Source organism: Hordeum vulgare, chromosome 6H (genome assembly GCF_904849725.1).
Source record: "Hordeum vulgare subsp. vulgare chromosome 6H, MorexV3_pseudomolecules_assembly, whole genome shotgun sequence".
Lineage (NCBI taxonomy): Eukaryota > Viridiplantae > Streptophyta > Magnoliopsida > Poales > Poaceae > Hordeum > Hordeum vulgare.
The window spans coordinates 387,427,639-387,451,142 of NC_058523.1; the positions used below are offsets into that span (position 1 = coordinate 387,427,639).

At 42.7% G+C, this 23,504-nt stretch overlaps 2 protein-coding genes across 3 annotated transcripts; one reads left to right on the plus strand and one right to left on the minus strand.

The window, feature by feature from the left end:
* The first annotated feature begins 8,041 nt into the window (after positions 1–8,041).
* On the plus strand, positions 8,042–16,172 carry LOC123401606 (pyridoxine/pyridoxamine 5'-phosphate oxidase 1, chloroplastic). The gene is made up of 13 exons (XM_045095435.1): positions 8,042–8,486; positions 8,610–8,648; positions 9,161–9,328; positions 9,416–9,521; positions 10,178–10,341; positions 10,447–10,689; positions 10,769–10,857; positions 10,946–10,996; positions 11,088–11,178; positions 12,075–12,179; positions 12,254–12,324; positions 15,556–15,651; positions 15,775–16,172. The coding sequence occupies exons 1-13, from the start codon at positions 8,112–8,114 to the stop codon at positions 15,839–15,841; spliced, it is 1,665 nt and encodes a 554-aa protein (XP_044951370.1). The 5' UTR covers positions 8,042–8,111; the 3' UTR covers positions 15,842–16,172.
* Positions 16,173–16,300: 128 nt separating this feature from the next.
* Positions 16,301–22,579, minus strand: LOC123401604 (beta-1,3-galactosyltransferase GALT1-like). Of its 2 annotated transcripts, none has more exons than XM_045095434.1 (8): positions 22,476–22,579; positions 19,281–20,121; positions 18,830–19,044; positions 18,514–18,753; positions 18,209–18,337; positions 17,939–18,118; positions 17,754–17,861; positions 16,301–17,342 (listed from the first exon to the last, which is right to left on the minus strand). In XM_045095434.1, exons 2-8 carry the CDS (start codon positions 20,020–20,022, stop codon positions 17,136–17,138), a joined length of 1,821 nt encoding a protein of 606 aa, XP_044951369.1. In that variant the 5' UTR covers positions 20,023–20,121; positions 22,476–22,579; the 3' UTR covers positions 16,301–17,135. The 2 variants fall into 2 exon arrangements, with proteins under 2 accessions (XP_044951369.1, XP_044951368.1); XM_045095433.1 differs by having other exon boundaries at positions 18,472–18,753.
* Between the last annotated feature and the right edge of the window lie 925 nt (positions 22,580–23,504).

The window sequence follows — 23,504 nt, forward strand, 5'->3', positions numbered from 1 at the left end:
CCAGATGAATCTCGTAGTGTAGAAGAAGTAGAAATTTTGGATCTGATCTGCCGCAGCATGCAACTCGGTGGGATCGAGTTTGTAAAATAGGTTCCACCGATTCTTGTTTTAGGGTTACTCCGAAGCAATTCCGTGAGACCGAGCAACTCTTTTTGCCGCCACCGAAAATGACTGCCAAGTTTCTGTTAAGCGAGTAAGCTTTCGCGATGACTCCGAAAATGCCAACTCGGTGCCACCGATTTACATCCTAAAGAAGATCACGCCCAAAGTTTCACACTTCATATTTTCAAAAAATATCTGAATTTTGTGATGCTCATCCATTCTGTCTTTCCTATAACCACTTCATAGGTTCGGTTGTTTGCTGCTGAGCATGTCTGTCAGTATGTGAAGTTCAGATGATAGTCAGAATGACTTTAGAGAGCAGAGTGTTGAGATGGACTCAGGCACTAGTCCAGAGAAGTCTGCTTCAGACCCAAGTTCTCCCAGTTCCCATGGCTTTCCCAAGGCAGTCACCACGCAAAGGAAGAAGCTAGTTTCTGATGAAGAGGACTCAGACTTTTCGCGAGAAGAAACTTCAGCCCCTCCTAGGGCTCCTCCAAGGAAAGTTGACAGGAAGATATCTGCTAGTGCTGGTGATCAGAGGGCACCTGAATATTGCCAAGAAGGGCAAAGCACTTTCTAAGAATGCACCTGTAAAGAAGGCTGGTGTAAAGAGGCCTAGGAAGAGAATTGTCCATCTTGTTGGCAGAAAGACTTCAATGTTTGAAGATACAGAAGATGCTGAGGAAGAAGCTCCTGAGGAGATCCCAGTTCCTCCCAAGAAGAAGAAGTTGATGGTTGATGCAATGAAGTTTGCTCCTAAGCCTGCTGCTAAGCAAAGAAGGTTGTAGCTTCCAGGAAGACCACCAAAGATATACCTGGAGCTGCTAAGAGCAAAGGCCCTGCAACAAGTTGGATGCACCCCCACTAGTTCCATTGGAGAGCTTACCTTAGCTCATATGTGCATCCGTTACATGGCAATCCCTACTCGTCACATCATATATATCATTTGGCTTCTCTCGCCTATGGTTGTCCTCATTGATGTGAGCCGTTCACACCCTTTTTGTCTTCCTTCCCCATCACTATTTTATTTGCCATCCTAAGTGCCAACATATCTTGCTTACGCTCATCCATTGCATGAGTGCTCAAAGTCGAAAGGGAGAGGATCATTTTGACTTGTGCCTGACTAGTGGTCTGGGGATGAGTCAAAATAAGAGTTTGAAGGAGACCAAGTGTGAAATATTAGTAAATTGATTTCTCAATTAAAATATATATATATATTATGATCTCAACCCATCTCCCACTTCTTGCATGCAAACACCATTTGGAGACATTCGTCATGGACAGCGAGAGCTCTTGCACCTTTATGTTCTTACTTTGCTAAATTCAATGCTATATATAGACTCTTGCTTGTTATTATCTTGACTTGAATTCCATATCTCACTTGCTTTACTTTGAAGTTCTTATATGTGTGTTAGCATGTCACCACAGAATTTATTGTGTTATCATTTATCTACTCGAGGACGAGCAGAAATTAAGCTTGGGGATGTTCATACATCCCAAACGTATCTACAATTTATGCTTGTTCCATGATCTTTTGGGTGACATTGTTATATGTTTTGCTACACTTTTATATCATTTTACACATATTTGGACTAACCTACTAACTCAGTGCACCCAGTGCCAGTTTCTGTCTGATGATGTCTATTTTGCAGGGGATTTTGCCCAATTTTCTGAAGACCAAAAAATTCCAGGAAAAATATATAAAAAATTCAGCGAAACACAAGCTTCCGGATCACCGAAGATGGGCCAGAGGGGGCCAGGGGCTGCCCAGACGACTTGCTGGCGCGGCCAGGCCCTAGGTCGCGCCAGGAGGCCACCTCGGTGGGCCCCCACCTCCTCCGGTGCCCTCCTTTGACCTATATTTAGAGTCCCGAGAGGAAACCCTTCCACAACTTCCAGAATCGTAAATTTCTCCAGCGTTCCGCCGCTGCAGCGCTTCCGAGATCGGGAGCGTCAGGAGACCTCTTCCCGGCACCCTGCCGAAGGGAGGATTGACCTCCAGGAGCTTCTCCACTGCCATGGAAGCTTCCCGGACGTGCCGTGAGTAGTCCTCCTTGGACCATGAGTCCATGACCAGTAGCTATGTGATGTCTTCTCTCCAATCTTGTGCTTCAATGGTTAGTCCTTGTGAGGTGCCCTTCATGATCAAGGCATCTATGTAATTATCTTGCTATTGCTATGCTCGGTTTGTTGGGATCCGATGGATTATGAGATTATGTTCAGATTGTTATGAGTTATATATTTGATTATCCTTTTATATTATGTTCCTTAGTGATTCATGCATGTTCTCCGTTGCTATTTATTGCTTTGGCCGAGTAGTAGATTGTAATTTGAAGAGGGAGCGTTATGCATGATTGTGGGTTCATGCCCCTCGATGTCTAGCTTGAGTGACAGAAACATGAGACTAGGGGATGTGCTGTTTCCACCAGGGAGAAAACAACGGTGCTTGTGACCACGGTTGCAAGGATTGTTTACCTTACACATAGTCCGTTAATGCAGTTGTCCGTTGCTTTGAGTTTACACTTTGGGTGGGGCTCGCAACTTAATACCGGAGAGATGTTCTGGATATATATTTCAGGGTGGATGATAAGTAAGTAGATTCTGATGAATAAACGGTCTACTTGTCTTGGCATACTGCCCATTACTATTGAACCTCTAACTATCAAGTAGCATAATTAGCATTGTGGTGCGTTCATAATTCTATCAATTTCCTAGTTGTCATTTGTTTACCCAAGAATAGTTGTTTCTCATCTTTTGGGAGAGAGATGTCACTAGTGAACATCATGTGACTCCGGTCCATATCACCATCATTGTTTACATCTCCATCCTTTACCGTTTTCATTTACTTTTCCGTTGCAATCACTATTACTTTCCCGCTTGTGTTTTGATCCTTTGCAAACTACAAGGTCGGAGAGTTTGACAACCTATATGTACTCATTGGGAGCAAAGTTATTTGTGTGTGTGCAGGTCCATGTCTTCTGCTAGCGCCAGGGTGGAAGACACCTACTTGTTGATCCTAGGAGTCCTCTTGGTTCGATAAACCTTACATTTCCCGTGTGAGGGAAAACTTGCTGCTGACCACATCTCAACCTTCCACTTGGGGTAACCAATGAGGTGCGAGAAGTATATACATCATCTCGTCATCAATAAGCTAAGGAGAATCACAACTCCATGGCCAATATGTACAAGACCATTCAACATCAGTACTTGGCCACTCACAAGTTTGGTTCGGTCTATTTTCCTCAAGCTGAGCAAATGGCATTTCTAGTGAGCACTGACCAAGGCATGGAGAAGAACACCCAAGAGATCATTTTAAATCAGAAGAGTCTTGAGAGAGTTGTGGAGACAAAATTCCACAACATGGATATGAATGTAACTGAGTTGACCACCATTGTCAGACAACTTCAACATGAAGTTGACTCTATGGAGATTCCACGCTCAGAGGATAAAGATGAAGATGAAGATGATGATGATGTCGAGGATGAGTCTCCTCCTCCCACTACCACCAGGTTCAGCACCAAGCCTCGATAAGTTGTTGTTCCTGCTCACGAGACAAGACAGACATCTTCAGCACCTTCAACACGAGCTCCAGCTCAAGCTCCTTCAACTCCATGACATTTAGCAGAAGCTCTAGGACATTCAGCAGAGGCCTTCACAGACGTTGTTCTATCGACTCCATCATCAGTTGCCCAGAGAGACGGGTAGTTCAATACTTTTGAACTTTTTGGTAACTTGTTGCCAAAGGGGGAGAAATGTATAGATCATAGACTTCATGTGAGAGAGAGCTTTTGACCTTATTTGCTCCCATTTGGTTTTAAAAACTTTGGTTTTTGGATGACTTTATCCTATCTGTGTGATTGATCACACGCTTTATCATGTGTGATGCTACGATATAATCTATTAGCTATCCTTGTGATGATCACTCACTTATCTTGTTGGTGTCATGTGCATTGCTATTACTTTTACGCACCACCAAGATGTATGTGACATGGAAGAGTAACCCATGATCCTAATCAATTGTGCATTTGCATTCAAACGCATATTTTAAATAATACACAAATTTAGGGGGAGCTCTTGCTTTTCACATACTTCTCAAAGTGTCGATGCTAATCATTGATTATATCTTTTGTCGAAGCTTTGATCTATATGTTGTCATCAATTACCAAAACGGGGGAGATTGAAAGCACAATTGCTCCCTAGTGTGGTTTTCATAATTGATCACAATACGCATCATTGGACTAATGTGTTTTACAAGTATGTTTCAGAAAAGTTCAAAATATGCTATGGCTTAAGGTTTTTGTGGAGATGCCCCTTGATGCAAGAACGGAATAATGTTGGCTCAATATTCAAGCTAGAAGACTCTTTATTTTATATTTGTGAGAAATCACTTTTGAATCTATAGGAAAACCAATACTATTAAAAGGGGGTCAGGTAGTAAAATGAACTGATTGCTCAAATGCCCAAAGTTAGCCACCAAAACACTCAGTCATTTTTCCCACGTATCCACTCTGTCAAGTTCCACATTCACAAATTCGGTGTCACCAACATTTCCACTTTGGACCCACCGAATTTGAACCTCAGACAGAACCCTAGCCATTCCCACCAAATCGGTGCAACCGAAACTGCATCGCTGCTACCGAGTTCAGTGTGATCAACATTCTATTGCCAAGATACACAAAATCAGAATTTCCGAGTTTGAGTATCGGTGCCACCGAGTTTGTCCATCTAACCGTTAATCACCTTTTCGGTGCCACCGAATTGTGTATATCGGTCTCATTGGGATTCAAAAGTTCACACTTTTAGTGCTAGTCGGTACCACCGAGTTTGCTCTTTTATGTGTAACGGCTGTATTTCGGCTGCTGCCTATATATACCCCTTCACCCACCTCTCATTCGTGGGAGAAGCACTCTGAACACACACTTCATTTCCAGATCCATTTTCTGAGAGAGAACCACGTAGTCATGTGTTGAGACCAAGATACTCCAATCCAATCATTTGAAACTTGATCTCTAGCCTCCCCCAACTGCTTGCCACCAAATCAAACTCTCCTACCCATCCATATTATGTGAGATAGTGATTTGTGTTGAGGAGACTATCTTTAGAAGCACAAGAGCAAGGAGTTCATTGATCTACCCCATCTATTACCTTTTGGAGGGTGGTGCCTCCTAGATTGGTTAGGTGTCGCTTGGGAGCCTCTTACTTCGTGTTGTGGAGTTGAATCAAGATGTTTGTAAGGGCAAGGAGATCGCCTACTTCGTGAAGATCTACCATGAGTAAGGCTAGTCCTCCGTGGACGGAAGCCGTGGTGGAATAGACAAGGCCGCTTCTTTGTGGACCCTCCGTGAACTCTCGCAGCCGTTACCCTCCATGGGTTGAAGTCTCCACTAACTTGGACGTACGATAGCGCCACCTATCAGAACCATGCCAAAAATCACCGTGTCAACCTCATGCGTTTGATCTCCCTACCTTACTCCTCTATTTACACTTGCATGTTTACTTTTCGCTCCTATACTATTAGAACTGCATGTGTAGGGTGTACTTGACTTGTTATAACTGTCGTAGCTGCCTCTCAAGTAAACTTGGTAAAAGGCAAAAAAAATATCTTGTCAAGTAGTCTAATCACCCCCCTCTAGACATACTTTCTATCCTATAGTAGCTTATTGTACTAGATTGGGAAATGCTAGAGAAATGTTCCCCAATGTTTTCTCTCTACTCTGAGTTCGTCTAATTCTTATTATTTTCTTGAAAAGAACTCATATCATTCAAATATAACAAAAATTACATTGAGTTTCTTGATTAGCAAGGTATAAACCGAACTTTGATGTTTCAGCTTCACACGTTACCGTGCCAATCAGAAGATATTAGTGGGAAGGGGTCCACCGTTTGATCCGTAAGTTTTTTGACGGGAAGGCCTTCATGGCTAGCTTTATCAATAACACTTACATCATCTGTGTCGTGGGTATAAGTCTGACAGTAGAAAGGGAGGTAAGATAACAGAGCATGATCTATCAAGATGCACATGGGTGACACGGTGGTTTTAGCGAGTTCGGGCCTCTCACAGTGGAGATAACAACCCTACGTCTCGTGCTCCGGAGAGGCTTTGTTTTATCTGTCATGGACATGAGTTACATGGTATAGAGAGAGCCAGAGCTCCAGGGAAGGAATGAGCCCGCAGGGGGAGAAGAATAAGAAGAATATGTCCCTAGCTATGTGGAGGGGGTGGCTTATATAGAGTGCGCCACCTCCTCACCTCTTATGTTACAAGATGGGGCATTGATGCCATAATGTCAGCCCACTACAGATGTCTTGCCGACTATTGGTATTTGCATGACCGAGTGAGTCATACGGCCGAGTGGTTGACTATCATCCGAGTGGATGGAATGTACTTGTCTGAGTGGATCCGTACCGAGTGGATTAGATGTTGTCACGATCCAGTAGGAATTTCCCTTGTAGTCCTTAAACTAATAATGAGGTGCCCTTGGGTAGGACGTATTGGTCAGACCTATGACCCTACCCTAGGGCTATATCCCCGTCATTAGCCCCGAATGGATCAGGGTCCGAGTGGTGAAGGTGTCGATGTAAATCTTGTAGCAGCAGACCGAACTTGAACGTGCTTCATGGCCTTGCAAAATTATGCGCTGATTGAAGTCTTCATCATTCGCCCTGATCGATTCTGCTGAGTAGTACGTCCGAGTGAACTTAAGAATTGGATGAAGTTGAATTCAAAAGAAAAAGGGAAAGTCATTTTATTCCCTCTCATTCAAAAGTTTTATTTTTTTTTCAAATTTCACTCAAATTCATTCAAACAATGAATCATTCATTTATTAATATAACATTCCAAAGTTTGGGATGTTACAAATCTTTTTTCTAATTTTTCCTGCCTTAGCTTTGTTCAGATGTGTTTCATACAAGAAAAACACATGTGACCCAAATTGCTTCTCGACATCCAGGAGCGACCTCACTGTCGCGATGGTGGCCAAACCGCGACAATTTCATTATAAAATTATCATTGCGGCCGACGATCACCCAAGATCTCGCCGACGTACCAACCAGTGCTGGAGGAAGGAAAACCGATGACTGCCAAAGCCAATGCCGGGACAGAAAATCGATCAATGCCACACACAACTTCGGGATAGAAAATCGATCGCTGCGAGAGGCACCGCCGAAACAGAAAGCCGATCGCTGCCACACGCAGCGACATGGCAAAAAAACTTGAACAAACCCAACGAAATTTTGAGATCCGATCAATAGACAAGTTCTCGGTGCATACACCCGAGGGAGTCATACACAACAAGGTAGTGCGTGAAGCCCTCATGCCGTGAAATCAATCCATGCAGGAGAGACGAACCCAAGACGTGTGAACCGACGCCGGACTTATTACCGCCGTCGGCGACGACGGCGGCCAAAACCCTAGTTATGTCGCCTCAGCAGGTCCCGCCAATGCTAGTCGGGACGTCATTTTAATCAAGTGCAGCGCTTATGTAATTTATCCATAAGTTTAGCATTTTTATCATCTGAAAAATATGGTTCATACGATATAAATGATTTTCTAAACATTTTTCATGCATCGATTTATCATTTATGCAACCCTTGAGGGCATCTTCAATGCTTGTATGATAATCGTTGGTAAAATTGCCACATAGATAATTTTCATGACATGGCGCATAATAAAAGAAAAGAGAGAATGAAATCGTATGAAATTGAAGCAACGGTTCACGCACAAGCTCCGAGACAAGCATGGTTATTTCTTCCATGTTTAGTGAACCCGTTTAGTTATTTTACATATGATTAACATACACTCTATTGAATAGCTTGTATGGTGTGTTGTTGGTTGTTGATGTGGACACTTATACCAACGGTTGAACATACGGACTTTTGAAGACGCTGTGACACGCCACGTCACCCAGCTGGCTAGCAGCCACCCCGTCCATGACACGTGACAGACACACCAGCCGGCTGAGCCAGTCACCGCGGTGCGAGCGCCCAGTCCCCGGCGCCGCCAGCGCTCGATGCTGACCGCCGCGTGCAAACTCCGCAGCAAATCCGGCCTCGCCAGCACCACCCGTGTTATGCCATTCTTCCTCTCCACCTTCCCCGTCCCCGCCACCGCCAACGCCACCGCCGCTCCGCTCTGTCCTCCTCCGTCTCCATACCCTAGCCCCCACTTCCTCCTCCCTTCCCCGCCCCGCCGGGGCCTCGCCTTCCTCGCCGCCGCTGCGCCGGCGCGGACCCGGTCCCCCACGCCCAGGCAGGCCATGGCGTCGCTGGCGACATCGACGGCGGCCGCTGCCGCCGCGGAGGTGACGCACCTCTCGCAGCGCGACGCCGCGGATATCGACGAGCAACTTATGGGCCCCCTCGGGTTCAGCGTCGACCAGCTCATGGTAAGTGGCGGGGAACCACGGCTCCCTTCCCCCCCTTCACCTGTTGTTTTTAATGCCGCGGTTGTGGGGTGGGGGCCCTCCGGCGCTGACTGCTTGATTTGATATGGGTTTGCTTCCCTGCAGGAGCTCGCCGGGCTAAGCGTCGCTACGGCCGTTGCCGAGGTATAAGACACCTGACTTTCTGTGCTGATCCTGAACTGTATTGCCATGTTGGCTTGTTGTTCTGGTTGCTGTGCTAGTACCAGTTAGCAGGTTAGTTGCCTGAGTAAATTTCTAGCTCCAGACCGTCTAGACTATGCAGCAGTAGCTTGCTGTTATTGTGAAATGATAAAGACATATATCCCACTAAAGCACTCAAGGGGAGACCAGAAAAAAGAAAATGACTGGGCAATAGAGTATTATCCCCATCCTGAATTACAACGTGTCTAGATACATCTGTGTCTAGACAAATCTAAGAGAAGTAATTTGGGAAATTTGTCTAGATATGGTCTCCTGATAGTTGTGAACTCCCCACTAACTAGTTGAAAAGATAGGGACTGATCAGACATACAAGGCAGTACTAATGTTATACATGAGCTATCATCTATGTCCTTGATCATGTTTGTCATTTCAGGCCCCTTCTTTCTTTGTAAGTAATTCTTTCCGTTTTGTGAAAATTTTCATGTTCAACACAGGTTTATAAGTTGAGCGAACATACGAGGGTTCTTATCATCTGTGGTCCGGGAAATAATGGTGGTGATGGTCTGGTTGCTGCTCGGCATCTTTATCATTTCGGATACAAGCCCTTTGTTTGTTATCCAAAACGTACGGCCAAACCTCTGTATGCTGGCCTTGTTACTCAGGTAATCTTTGATGGGCTCCCCGATTTTCTTGGTTTGCCATATCTTACCCTTTCCACTATTATCGTTTTAATCATCTTTATGTTCTAGCTTGAATCACTGGCTATCCCGTTTGTGCCTGTTGAAGACCTACCTCAGGACTTATCAGGGCAGTACGACATTGTTATTGATGCGATGTTTGGTTTCTCATTTCATGGTACATGTCACTTTTATATCCTGTTAACCTTTTGTGTTGTTCTGATCTGCAACCACTGATTTTATGTAAATCTCGTGTCAGATATTTTTATCATTTACATGTCTCCCCTGTTTTGCTCCATGTGATTATTCTATGCCATATGAATTTTAAAGTAGTTCATATGTTCTCAATGAAACAATGCTATTGTTGTCCCTGTATCAGCAGGAGTTGAGGAGCTGAATGTATGCATCACATGGGCTGTACAAGTCAAATTATTTTATGCATAATCTAATCAAAACAATGGTTGAGCTTCAAGCATAAACAACAATGATTTTCTGGATGGAAAATGTTAGCAGCTTTTTTGGGTAAATTAAATTTGGTCAGACTCATACATAACATGATTATTGAGTATACACATGGGGTTACCTATCCTGTATCAAGTGGTATTTTGGAATATAGGCATACAGAAGGGTGCTGGGAGCAAGTGGCTTAGTTTAATGCAGAATCTTATAAAAGAAAGATAGATCTGTAATATGTTAGTTACGAAAGTACTTCTACCATTTGAAGTGAGAACTGAATGGAATTGAACTAACAGGCTATGTGATTGTTTTTCACAGTTATACCATATATTCCCCATCATTCTTACTTAAGATTTTCTTTTGGAAAATATTGTTCAGGAACACCCCGACCACCCTTTGATGATCTTATCCAAATGCTTGTTTCATTGAGTGTTGTTGGTGATTCAGCTAAAAGACCACCAATTGTTTCTGTTGATATCCCTTCTGGGTGGCATGTAGAAGAGGGAGATGTCAGCGGAGGAGGAATTAAGCCTGATATGCTGGTTAGCATCTATTGAAAGATTTTTTGATGAATTCATGCATCGACATTATAGATAACCATTTAACCATGACAAATTTTAGTTCTCAAGTTATTGCGGAATGCCTAGGTATCATTGACTGCACCAAAGCTCTGTGCCAAGAAATTTACTGGACCCCACCATTTCCTAGGGGGTAGGTTTGTCCCGCCTCCTATTTCGAGCAAATATGGGCTTGAACTTCCACCATATCCTGGAACCTCCATGTGTGTGAGAATTGGGAAAGTGCCGTCAGTTGACATTTCATCTCTCAGAGAGAATTATATTTCACCGGAACTTCTTGAGAATCAAGTGATGCCTAATCCATTTGACCAGGTACGATTAACTTGAAGTAATTCCGGAAATCGTAAGCCAGTTTTCCAATGATATTCTGATGACTGTTTATTTGCTGCAGTTTCGTAGTTGGTTTGATGAAGCAGTTACCGCTGGCCTGCGCGAACCAAATGCCATGGCTTTAACAACTGTCAATAAAGCGGGAAAGCCGTATGATTCTCTCTCCTTGATGTTCCTTTCAGCTTACAAAACTGGTTACTCATAATGATAATTTTCTTTGTTGTTAATTTATGGGCAGTTCTTCAAGAATGGTTCTTTTAAAAGGTGTTGATAAGCAGGGATTCGTTTGGTACGTTAAAAATCACCATCTTAAACAATTATCCATTCCAGTAAACCTCCCTACAATTTTGTTACTCATGCCTTCATTGGGTCTTGTGCAGGTACACAAATTACGGTAGCCAAAAAGCACATGATTTATCGGAAAATTCAAGTGCGGCACTTCTTTTCTACTGGAATGAGATGAACCGACAGGTGATTTTACCAACCGCCTGCGCTACTATTATAGGATAAATTTTATTGCCTGCAGTAGCAAGAGGGTGAAAGCAACACAATGGTAGTCCTTTTCAAAACTATACTATGCTTGGTGTCAGATATGTGAAATATGGTCTCACCTCTTTCAGCATAATCTGGTTTCGAATTTATTTGTAAGCTGATCTGTTCAGTAATTTTATTTTTATGCATGTTATTCTTTTCTGATCTTTTCTCAAATCCGTTATTCTTCATTATTCTACCATGTATGCAGTATGTAATTATTAGAATAGGTCTCATTTCATGTTCCATCTGATTTTTGGTACCAGTTATAAGTGAGAACGATGAATGTTGATGCATCTGGTGTATTAGTTCAACAAAGGAGTAAGGAATGAACTCATGAGGCATGTTTGATGTATTTTGATGCAACATAGTTTTCAAACCAGGCAAGAGATTTACCAAATAGACTTGTGGTTTACTAAATTAACGCGAAACAACTTTGGTTCGGTATGTGTTGAAATATAATGGGTCTTCAAGGCAAAATAACGGATATGTTGGTTTGCTCGGTAATTTCAGTTTGGTGTTGGTACGCCACATTTTTTTGTTTTTAGAACCAATAGCCTAATTGGTTTGATGCCAAAAGTTGGCTAGAGATTGGTTGCATACCAATTTCCATTGACAATCTCACAAAGGGTTGCCAAATGTTGGCAACTTTTGATTTTGCTCATGTTGGCTCGCCAAATATTTGAAATACCGCATATTTTTGTAAATTCAGTCGGGTGCTCAGTTCATTCTTATTTTTAACGCTCCAGTGGAACGATCTGTTTCAAACCGACTGAGAAAACAGCGTGTACTAGAAGTGCTCTTGTTGGCTGATGCTGACCTTTATCGTTTCATAGGTTAGAGTAGAAGGGTCGGTTCAGAAGGTCTCAGAAGAAGAATCTGAGAAGTATTTCCACAGTCGCCCACGTGGAAGTCAGCTTGGTGCAATTGTTAGCAAGCAGGTATTGTTGTTCTAGTTTATGTTTGTCGCAGCATGCTTCATAGCAAAATTCAGTATTAACTATGCTATTTCTAGAGCACTGTCATTTCTGGAAGAGAAGTTCTCCAACAAGCGTACAAGGAATTGGAACAAAAATATTCTGATGGGTGAGTCAGGATTCCAGCTGCAATGTTTGGTCTCGATTGCATGTTTCTGTAAGCATCCTTGGGTGTTTTATAGATAGCCAGGGGATTGGGGAGTAAAAAACATAGAATGACGAAGAAGGCAGGATAGATTGATAAATTGTTCTTGTTGGTTAGCTTGGATTGACTAATACAAGCAGGTGCCGCCCTTATATAGATGGGAAAATTACTTGACCCTCAAGAAAGTATTCCCCAACTGGCCAACTCTATCTACAATATATATATATAAAGTCTATTCATCACCCAGGATGCAGAATAAGTTATTCTTCACCTGAGGTAATCTTACGATCGTTTCATAATTAAATTACATTTAAAATTGTAATAGTTACATTTATACCGATTTTCACTACGTAAAGTCTGATATATAAGAAAACAAAAATATAGGTCATAAGACCAAAAAACGCATTTTATGTATATAATACACTATGTTTTTGTATTTGTAATTTTACATGACATAAAATATTTTTATGGTGTCAATATATTTCTTACGGTCTCTTTTTACATATGAAATAAGACAAAATTTACGGAACGTAAAATTACGGTGCATTGATATGAAAATAGAGGGGGGTGACTATATATATAAATATATACATATATAAAGTCTATTCATCACCCAGGGTGCAGAATAGTTTATTCTTCACCCGAGATAATCTTACGATCAATTTACAAATAAATTACATTTGAAATACAAATAGTTACATTTATATTGAATCATTATGTAAAATTTGACAAAAGAAAAACAAAAGTATAGGTCACAAGACCAGAAAAAAAAATTATTGTATTTTTTGCACTATTTTTGTATGTTCGTAATTTTACGTGACATAAAATATTTTTATGTTGATTATATTTTCTTACGGTCTCTTTTTGCGTATAAAATAAGAAAAAAATTATGAAATGTAAAATTACGTTGCATTAATGTTAAAATAGAGGGGGGTGAAGAATAACTATTCCTCACCCAGGGTGACGAATAGCGCGACCCTATGTATATATATATATATATCGAGTAATATGCTTTATAGAAATAGGATCTGTAAGAGCTGCAGCTGATTCGATCAAAGAATTGTGCTATTTCCATGGAAAGCTGGTCTTTTTTATCATCCATGCCATTTTTTTTAATTGACACGAATAATTCACCCTGGTTGCTTTGTTTCCAAGCAGTTTATTTCTATCTTACCACATGAATGGTAACTGCAACACCAGTTTAATACTCCTAGATTCAAGGACAGGGCAACCCTGCCATAAACTCAGTTCCGTGAACAGTTGTCAAAGTGCTGAAATTTGTGTGGGGGTGTACGCAACAACCTTAATATGTTGCTCCCATTGATATATCTGCATATTCATATTGCATATTATTTGTGAATACTACATCATGAAAAGCATGCACTGCAACGATCCTCTCTTGGAGCAACGGAAATGGATTCATTAATTCCTGTTCTACCTCTGAGATGGAGAGTACGCTCCGTCGCCCCACTGTGGCCCAGCTGCAACCCGTCGTCGATTCGGTGGCGGCCAGGCTCCCGGCATGGAAGGCATCGCTCATGAACAGAGCTGGGCGACTAGCGCTGGTAAAGTCTGGCCTGGGCTCGATACCGATCCATCAGCTGCTCGCATTTGCCCCTCCAAAGAAGACCATAAAACAGCTCGAGAAACTACAACGCGGATTACTTTGGGCCGTCCGCGCCACCGCCAACGGAGGGCACTGCCATGTCAACTGGTGCCACACCCAGTGGCGGAGCCAGGAGAGAAATATAGGGTGTGCACACCTTAAAAAAAACTAAACTAATTATTTGGGCTAAATTAGTACATACTAAAAAAACAATTCTTCAAATTCTGGGTGGGCCACGGCCCACCGTGACTACACACTGGATCCGCCACTGGCCACACCTATCAGCCCACATAATATGGTGGACTTGGGATCCGCGATCTGGAGCGCACCGGTCTGGCGCTTCGGTTGCGATGGCTGTGGTTTGCCCGCACGGACGCCGAACGGGCATGGCAAGGACTAGACCTACAGTTCACTAGAGAGGAGAGTGCGATGTTTTTTGCATCCACCACTATGGTCCTTGGCGATGGATTGACAACCCTTTTCTGGGAAGACCGCTGGATACACGGACAATCAGTCCGGGAACTCGCCCCCCTGCTATACCAGTGCATCCCCAAGTGGCGATGCAGAACGAGAACTGTGGCAGAGGGACTCCACGGGAACATCTGGGCCCGTGACATACAAGGAACCCTCGGGATACACGAGATAGGTCAGTACCTGATGCTCTGGCAGGCTGCCCAACAATTCGCCCTCTCGAATGAGCCCGATCGTTTGCTTTGGAAATGGATGGCCAATGGCATATACATGGCGCAGTCCTGGTACGCCGCCACATTCCATGGATCCACTCGCTGCCCCTCCTGGAAGCTCATCTGGAAGGGTTGGGTGCCGCCCCGCGTCAGATTCTTTCACTGGCTCGCCAACAAAGACCGATGCTGGACGGCAGCGAGACTTGCCTGGCGTGGCCTGCAGCACCACCCGAAATGCCTCCTCTGCGACCAAGACCCAGAGACTATCCATCACTTGCTTCTAGCGTGCCCATTTGCTAAGCAAACTTGGCATGCCATCCTGGAATGGACGCACATACCAGCGCAACTACCAGGTAACGAACCTACCATGCAGGACTGGTGGCAACGGGCGAAGGCGCAAACCCCGCCCGCACTCCACAAGGCTCTACAATCCATTACGACCCTTGGATGATTTGGAAACAGCAGAATGATTGTGTCTTCAACAATGCGAGCCTCGATAGATGCACTAGTTGATAGGATCAAAGTAGAAGCCAAATGTTGGGCACAAGCTGGGGCACAAGGGCTGAGGGTTGTGCTGCCCGTCTCCTGGGACGTCCATTGATGAGGAATTTGCATTGTAACAACACCTCTTAGGAGGCCTGTAATCTCCCACCTTTTCAATGAAATGAAACGCAAACGCTCCTTGCGTTTTCTCGAAAAAAAAGGCTCCATAGCCCGGATGTTGGTATTAGTGGGGCATGGTTGCCATGAATCACTTATGTCCTATCTGTGATTAGATGCTTATCAACTGCAGTTAGTGCGTCAGTCTGAGCTGCTAAAGTGCAACAATCTTTAGTTAGCCGCTGCATGTTAATCCTGAATTCTTGCTTCTTCTTTTAACCCCATTGCTATTTTCTTGTTCTGCAGTAGCTTCATCCCAAAACCTGATTACTGGGGTGGCTACAGATTGACACCAAATCTTTTTGAGTTCTGGCAAGGCCAACAGTCTCGTCTGCATGACCGGTACGTTCTGTACGTTTGTCATTTGATTTTATTAATTCATTTCGATTTTGTCAGAAACCCTCATTTGAATATCCGTGAACATGGCAATGTAGTTTTGAACACAATACTTTTTGATATAAACAGGCTACAATATTCACAGCGAGAAGTAGGTGGGAGTACAGAATGGCACATCCAAAGGTTGTCCCCTTGATCAGTAACCTCCTTAAAGCTCTTGCCTCTTGGTAATAAAAGGGGGTGTTGTTTTGGCACCTGCGCACACCTGCTCCTGGTACCTAATGGACTGCAATTTCTTGCTTGGAGATGTGTACTAGATGTATTTTCGTGATGTATGTGTGAATGCAGAAAAGCAGGATACGTGAGGCGTATAAGCCGATTTAATGCGGCGGGCCCTGTCTCGCGAGGCAGGCTGTGAAGATTGCTGTTATGTCGCCCGTTTGTTTGTTGGATGGCGCTACTCCGAACTCACATTGGTTACTTTGCATCTGCCAATATTTCTTACTGAAATCCCGTACTTGTTGATAGATATGCAGAGTCCATTTTTCCTCGTGTAGACGAGGAAGCTCGTCAGAGTTGTGTGTTACAAATTACTCCCTCTATAAAGAAATATAAGAGCGTTTAGTTCACTACTTTAGTAATCTAAACGCTCTTATATTTCTTTACGGGGTGAGTACATGCTATTTTTCTCTATAAAAAAATACATGGTATATTAACTGTACATGGTTTAAAACTTGTATTGATACATGGTTTAAAACTTGTATTGGTACATGGTTTAAAGGCTTGTATTGGCTAGATTGAGACACCTCTGATGCACTGGGCATAAAACGGAGTAAACCAAGTTACAATGTGAACTGTGAGTTCAATGCTTGTCAATTTAATTTTTGTTTTTTCGTGATTCTCCTTGTTGCTTTGATTGATTTTGACTAATTAGATATATGTAGTCAGTGGTAATGTTTTCAGTGCTTTCACACACATTTAGCAGACCCTTTGATAGCTCAAGATCTTGTGTCTACCGTGAATTGTTTGTACCTAGACAGATACAGCTGTTGTTCAGCTGTGCTGGATGTTAGAAGTATAATTGGGTTTAAGTTAGAGATAAGGAGATAGAGATAGAATTAGTTTAAACCACATGTAACTTCTCTTGTACTCCAAGCCTCTATCCCTCATGTACTCCTATATATACCCCTACAAGGGTTAGATCAATACAATACAACAACACACAATATTAGTCATCCTATAATTTCCACACTGGACTTATATGGTAGGCTGATAATGACATAATGTGGTACCTGGCGTCTTCGAAGCTCCCCGTCTCCAACATCTATGCCCTCATCGCTGTGCCTTGTCCGCCGTAAGGAGGCTGACAGCACCCCCCTTCGAAAAAAGACCCGTTTTTCACAGATATTTAAAATTGTTCATAATTTTTTAAAATATATTCTTGAATTTACAAAATTATATTCACAGCATCAGAATTGCTTCTGGATTAGTTAGTTGCAGCACATTGCTTGATTTGTCCTTAAGAATGTCTCCCACATGCATAGCAAATTCCTAGGTTCTTGATAGTGAGCAACAATGTACCCCTCCTTGCAGCCATCAATGTGAATCCTTTCATCTGTTTCGTATCTCACCGGTAAACCGTCATTCTTCATTTTGCCAACCCATATGCCCATTGCCACATCTTCTAGTTTGAACATCTGCAAGAATGAAGGACATCTTGTTTAGCTCTCCAGTGTTAAGCAGACAAGATGAAGTAGTAATAAGATGCTAGACTTGGGTACAGTAGAAATCATTTGTTATGTAGTAGCAGGACAGCAGGCAGGACTACTTTGACATTTATTGTGCTTTTATTGTAGAGCTTTTAGTTTTACAGCAACTCGAGTATAGCTTGGGTGCCTCTTTCAGTATGGAAATCATAGCTCATCTTTGCTATACCAATATTTCTCTAGGTGAGTTGTGGTTTGGCAGGTCGTTTGTAAGTTACTCCCTCCGTCTCACAATGTAAGACGTGTCAAAAAACGTCTGACATTATGGGACGGAGGGAGTAGTTTTCATCTAGGATGCATATCACAGAGCCATAGCTTGCACTTCCGTCTAAACAGAAATACCTTTAGACGACTTGTTTTATACCAAATGTTGATTGTCTTTGCAATGTCTTCTGAAACCACATATCCTGGTCCATGAGCCCATGGTGGGTATCTCTCTTCAGGCCATTCCTACAGAAGCAGAATACATCAAGAAATCTTAGCACATTATGTTTATGGCGGCGAATCTTTCTATGTGGGGACATTACCTCTGGGCTTATGTACCACTTGCTTTCACTATTTCTATGAGGACCCGAGTCCGAATTGATGCGACCATAGAGCAGACCGTTGCTGACATTCAGCTGTTTTACCGTGGAGTAGATTTCGTGCACTCGAACAAAAGCATCATCGTCTGTTTTCATCAGGTACTTGGCCGACACGGCACTGGTCTGTTCAGATAGACCACAGTTAGTTAAGCACACAAAAGCAAAAGCAATGGAGAAGCCTAAATTAATTGTCAGAAGAAGATCATTGTTTACCCCATAGATGCATATTGCCAGTGTCTTCCATGTAATTAGGCTGTAGTAATCAACAAAGGGCAACACCTGAATGTCACCATATGCGCGTGCCTCATTCTGGAGTTCCTTATTTACCATCAGGTTTGTATGCTTTGAACAAAACAGTACCAAATTTGGTGTCAGGAGTCTCGGCCATCTTAATAATATGTAAACGGAAGCAAAACAATAAAAACACTTTGGAACCCTTGCCAGTTGATTGAAATAATTATTGTGTAGTCTTTTACCAAGCCAACGAAAAATCGGACCGCAACTGTTCCGTTACGCACTGCATCATACTGCATCCACGTCCTCCGAATCGCCATTCTACGCTTGAAGTTGTTTGCTGTTGAGAAGATGCCGATCAGAAGGTCGAGATCTTTGCCGTCTGGAATAGGTGATGACTTCAACATTTCAAGATCCAAGCTATTCTCCAAGTCCTCAGAGGTAGGCAGTCCACTTGCAATGGCACTTGCTAGCTTGAAGTCACCAGAAATCCTTACTTGAGTACCAAACCAAGGTTCCGAGCCCTGATAACAGAAACTCAGACTGTAAGGATTCGGGCAACATCACATTTATTTCATGATCCACACGGGAGTAGATTACCGCTCGGTATGCAAATGAAGTAACATGTTTCCCATCAACCGTCATATGGATTCCTTCGAGCGCTATCCTGAGAGTTGTGATAGCAAGGTATCCCTGCTTAAATGGAAAATATGTGCTCGGCTTTCCACCTTGCTTGGGACCAGTGTGACGTGTAGAGTTCATTCTGCTCTTTTCTTCTCTACCCACCATGGAATTACATCTCTCCAAATCATCCACTATGAAAGGAAATGTCAGATAAGTCGTGTGAGGTACCACAATAACAACTACTCCCTCCGTTTCAAAATATAAGACCTTTTAGGTATTTCACTAGAAGACTATATACGAAGCAAAATGAGTGAATCTATACTTTAAAATATGTCTATGTACATCCGTATGTAGTTTATATTACAATCTCTAAAATGTCTTATATTTAGGAACGGAGGGAGTACTATAGTAAGCAAGTTTAAACTACCTGGAGTTGCATTGTTGGAGTTGCTGCAGGGACAACGATCCTCATAACCCCAGCCATTACTTGCAGTGAAGGCGTTCTGCACTATGACCGGACCTTGAGCAAGTTTATCGCCAGTTAGACGAACACCGTACCGCAGCACAATGGGTTCTTCAGGTTCCCCCGGGAGCGCCGTCCCGACGAGATCAATCCAGAAGTTACCAGAGAGGCTGCCAGGAGTGCCTATGACAGTTATGGAGGAACCTACAACAAGCCCACACGGTATGTCCATGGCAAAGTGACCACCCGCCGACTTGGAAGCGTTCATTCTGCGAACCGAGTATGGACAGAGGTTGCATTCTGTCCCCGGAGAAGTTGCATTTTGAACCGTTGCCGTCGTCAAGCTTTCCCATGCGGTTCTTGCATCTTTGATCGCTTCGGTCGCATGGGGAAGGCCAGTGGAGACGTTGGCTAGCTGCTTCATATGGTTCCATGTGTCTAGCCAGTGTAGCCTTTCGGTAGAGGAGTTTCTGTGATCCATGCTGCTTGAATCTTCCGCTGGTGATGGTACTGCCTGAGCATTTGCTGGACTGGCTGCTGGTGCATCTGCGTCCGCTCGGTTGCTCAGCCATGCAAGGGGATTGGCATGGAGAATTTGATAGCGGGATGTTGCTGATATGGGGCTGTTGGCTATCAAATGTCGCACGATAAGCGGTGAAAAGAAGGTGATCAGAACTGCGATGCAGAGTTGCTTTGTTGTCCACATCTCTGATCTCACTTTCTATGGAATGGAACCGTGGCAATCAGGCAGGGCACTGCTGACTTGAATGGAAAACTAGACGTTGCAGTCTATCCAGCATAGCACCTGCCGATGCAATTGACGTCACTTTTTTAGCTTCAGTGTAAGCATTCTTTTCCCTTAGCGTGCGACAGACACAATGGAAACAAACCATGCCCTAGTAACTGAAAACTCTTTTAGCTTGTGGGTTAACTAGACCTCCTTAAGTGAGTGAAGTGTATGCATACTTATACGGAGTATTATGTAATAAGAAATACTACGGTTCTAGTATAACCAACGTAAACAATCTGCACTAAAATAGTGCTTTTCAAAGACAATGGTGACGCCCCGTGCAGTGAGCGCATGCGGTGCCCGCTGTGAGTGTTTCGGACCGGTGTGTGCCTCAGATCCGGCAATGCAATTTGGTTGGGGCCTTCGGCTTTAGATGTTGGACTTTGCTGTGAGGTCTGGGTATTCAGTTCAAACAATTTGCACCCCTTCATCAAGTGGATAGAAATGACGACATATGTTGCTAAGATGTCGGCTTGACACTTGTTGATGTATTACTTTGTAAGGTATTTGTGAATAATTAATAAATTGGTTGTATGCATTCAGATACAATAACTGGAGGTCATCCACTTTTTCAATAAAACTCTATTTCACGAGCTATCTTGTAACTTTTGTGTGATAATCAATACATCGTACTCATTCCCTACCCACATCTAACATTTGGAGTAATAATATGATAACTAAAAGTAAAAGTATATATGATTTATTATGTTTGAATTTTTACGGGATTTTTGTGTGTTTGTTTATTGCATAGTTGCAAAATATTCTTAAAATATAAAGACCATAATAGAGTGGAAATTACCATGCATATTTGCATGTTGAAGTGAGGTTTTCCAATGCATTGTTGGCTGTTGAGGTTGGCCTTTTCTAATGCATTTGCATGATGAGGTAGCATGTTGTATGTTAAGAGAAATATATTAGTAGGGCCTAGCTATTTAGATATTGAAGATAAGATTTATGCCTAACAATGTAATGGCATAAATATGTAGTGTTCACGAGCCCATATATGTACATAATCAAGAGATGTTGACCATACTCTATCCTTTCATTCCTCGGGAACGTCATACTTACTCCTAACCAGCACTACAATTAAGCATACATAAATATTTTAATTTTACCGAGGTCATTGGACCATTGACTTTAGAAAAGAAAAGTTAGATTAGGTATAATAAGATGACTTAAGTAGAGAACTATCACATTAGATTTGTAGTGAGTTGGAGGATAGATGAAAGGAGAGAGGAGAGAAGTGCGGGATACAACAAGGGCTCCACAAAACTTCGTCAGAGGTATTGATGAAGTTTCGTAGCGAGCTACAACAAGTTTTTCCTTTTTGTGGTTTTTTAACACACCTTTATATTTTTAATTTATATTATGCTTTTCGTCATACATAGAAGATATATATTATAAACCGAAAACTGTTTTCGGATCCCGGGTTCCATGGAGCATCGATTATTGAAAGATTCAATTTTTAAGTTAAAAAATGTATCCATGTACACAGGGATGTATACTGCATTTATGTATTTTTTCATGATGAATACGTTTTGTGCAAGCTAAAAAAAATGTATTTCTAACACATGCGCTATTCACTACAAATATCCATGATATTTTTTTTGCAGCTCACACCGAAATGTACTTCATCATCAAGTTGTACAGAAACGTAGTAGTATACATCCCTATGTACATTTGTGTTCTGTTTCAGTTTTTTTTTAAACATCGATATTTTTTTCTTTTTCAAAAACGGTAATCTTATGAGCCTTTTTTCATCACAAAATCAACCTGAGTGTCCATGTCAAATCCAATGAACTTGTATAGTATCCTTCGAAATTTCTTGGCCGGTAGTTTGTCAACTTAAAGATACGACGATGCAACGCCAGGGACTGCCAAATGTGCCATGGCGCCAGACCAGGCGCCTCCGGTCCAGTCAAGCCTGCATTTGTCGTTGTTTCGCGCGGTCTTTGCAATGCGTAGACGGCAGCCCAGCCCTGCCTTTTTCTTCTCCCATTTCTTATTCTAATGAACACGGCGGTTATTCTCAGGGCATGATCTTTGATTTGTTCTTCATCGTCACTCGTCAGACCTGACTTCTTGTTCCTTCTCCAAAGCTAAGCTATGTACCCTAAATAACCCTTAAACACCCGCTTCTACATATACCAAACTTAAAAGCAAAACGTGGATATAATCTATTTACTGATGATGCTGATGAGTGATGATGAATTGCTTAATGGTGTAACTACCATGTGCGCTGCATCAATGGTCAAGAAGCTGCATCGTATCCTCAAACCAGCAAGCAAACTAGTAGCAAAGCACCGGAGTATAACCAAACGACCCCCTACTTTGCATGCATGCTAGGGAGGATTTGGGATGACGCTTACCTTGTTGCCTGTACTGCTTCCATCTTCAACGCTTCAAGTGGGAAGATGTGCTCGTCACGGCGATGATGATGAGGAGGGAAGAAGATGTGGACGAGGAGAGGGAAAGGGAGCAAGCGTGTAATGCTAACGGGCGAGAAAATCGAGGGAGCAAGTGGTGCAACCGGCGACGCTTAAGGAGGTCCTTATTATACTTTTCTTTGGGGAAAAGCTTGCAGCCGGCGCACCGGCGCGCGCGGCCCGCGCAGCTGCCTGGTCAGGCATGTAACATTATTTTTATCATATTTGCTACAACCACGTCTAAATTGCTATAAACGTTTTTATTTTGCTACAATTTGTTAATTAAAAAGTTGCATCCACGTTTGATTGCAACTTGAGTTTGTTGATTTTTTTTCTACAACCGGCGTTTGATTTTTGCTACAACCGTGTTAATTTTTGCTACAACAAGGATCATTTTTTGCTGCAACCGTTCATTAAAAAAGTTGCATACACGTTCGTGAGAGTTGCAACCCGAGTTTACCGGATTGTTTTTGCTACAACCCACATTCTGTTTTCCTACAACGCATCATCAACGTCATTTTTTTTTGCTATGACCACGTTGATATTTTTTGCTATAATTGTATTTGTTGCAACCGTGGACGAAATTTGCTGCAGCGTAGCCTAAATTTGCTGCATCGAGGGTTTTTTGCTGCATGAAAGATCAAACGGTGTGGCCGCGCGCGGCCGACGGATCGGACGACCCGCGTGCGGCCGGCCGAAAGTTTGGGCGACGCCGGCGCAGAGCGCTGCCCTTTTCTTTGCGAGGTAGGTCCTTATTATACAGGTTGCACCACTTGCTCCCCTGTCAGACCTTGTGATCTTTTTTTTTTCAAATTTGTGATCATGCCAAGACTATAATACTCCCTCCATCTGGGTTTATCAGACATTCTGGAGTCAAAGTTTGATCATAGATTTAATTAATATAAACACAAACTATATGTCATAAATATTATGGTGGAAAATCTCTTTTGAATACAAATCCAACAATATACT

What these genes read in the sequence shown, in the direction of transcription:
- LOC123401606 (XM_045095435.1), top strand. Translation starts at nt 8,112, where the DNA reads ATGCTGACCGCCGCGTGCAAACTCCGCAGCAAATCCGGCCTCGCCAGC. An exon ending in GATAAGCAGGGATTCGTTTG is followed by an intron (nt 10,997 to 11,087) that starts GTACGTTAAAAA and finishes GGTCTTGTGCAG; the next exon opens with GTACACAAATTACGGTAGCC. An exon ending in GAACAAAAATATTCTGATGG is followed by an intron (nt 12,325 to 15,555) that starts GTGAGTCAGGAT and finishes CTTGTTCTGCAG; the next exon opens with TAGCTTCATCCCAAAACCTG.
- LOC123401604 (XM_045095433.1), bottom strand. Translation starts at nt 20,022, where the DNA reads ATGTGGACAACAAAGCAACTCTGCATCGCAGTTCTGATCACCTTCTTT. An exon ending in CTCCAACAATGCAACTCCAG is followed by an intron (nt 19,045 to 19,280) that starts GTAGTTTAAACT and finishes TTCCTTTCATAG; the next exon opens with TGGATGATTTGGAGAGATGT. An exon ending in AGTGGTACATAAGCCCAGAG is followed by an intron (nt 17,862 to 17,938) that starts GTAATGTCCCCA and finishes CTGCTTCTGTAG; the next exon opens with GAATGGCCTGAAGAGAGATA.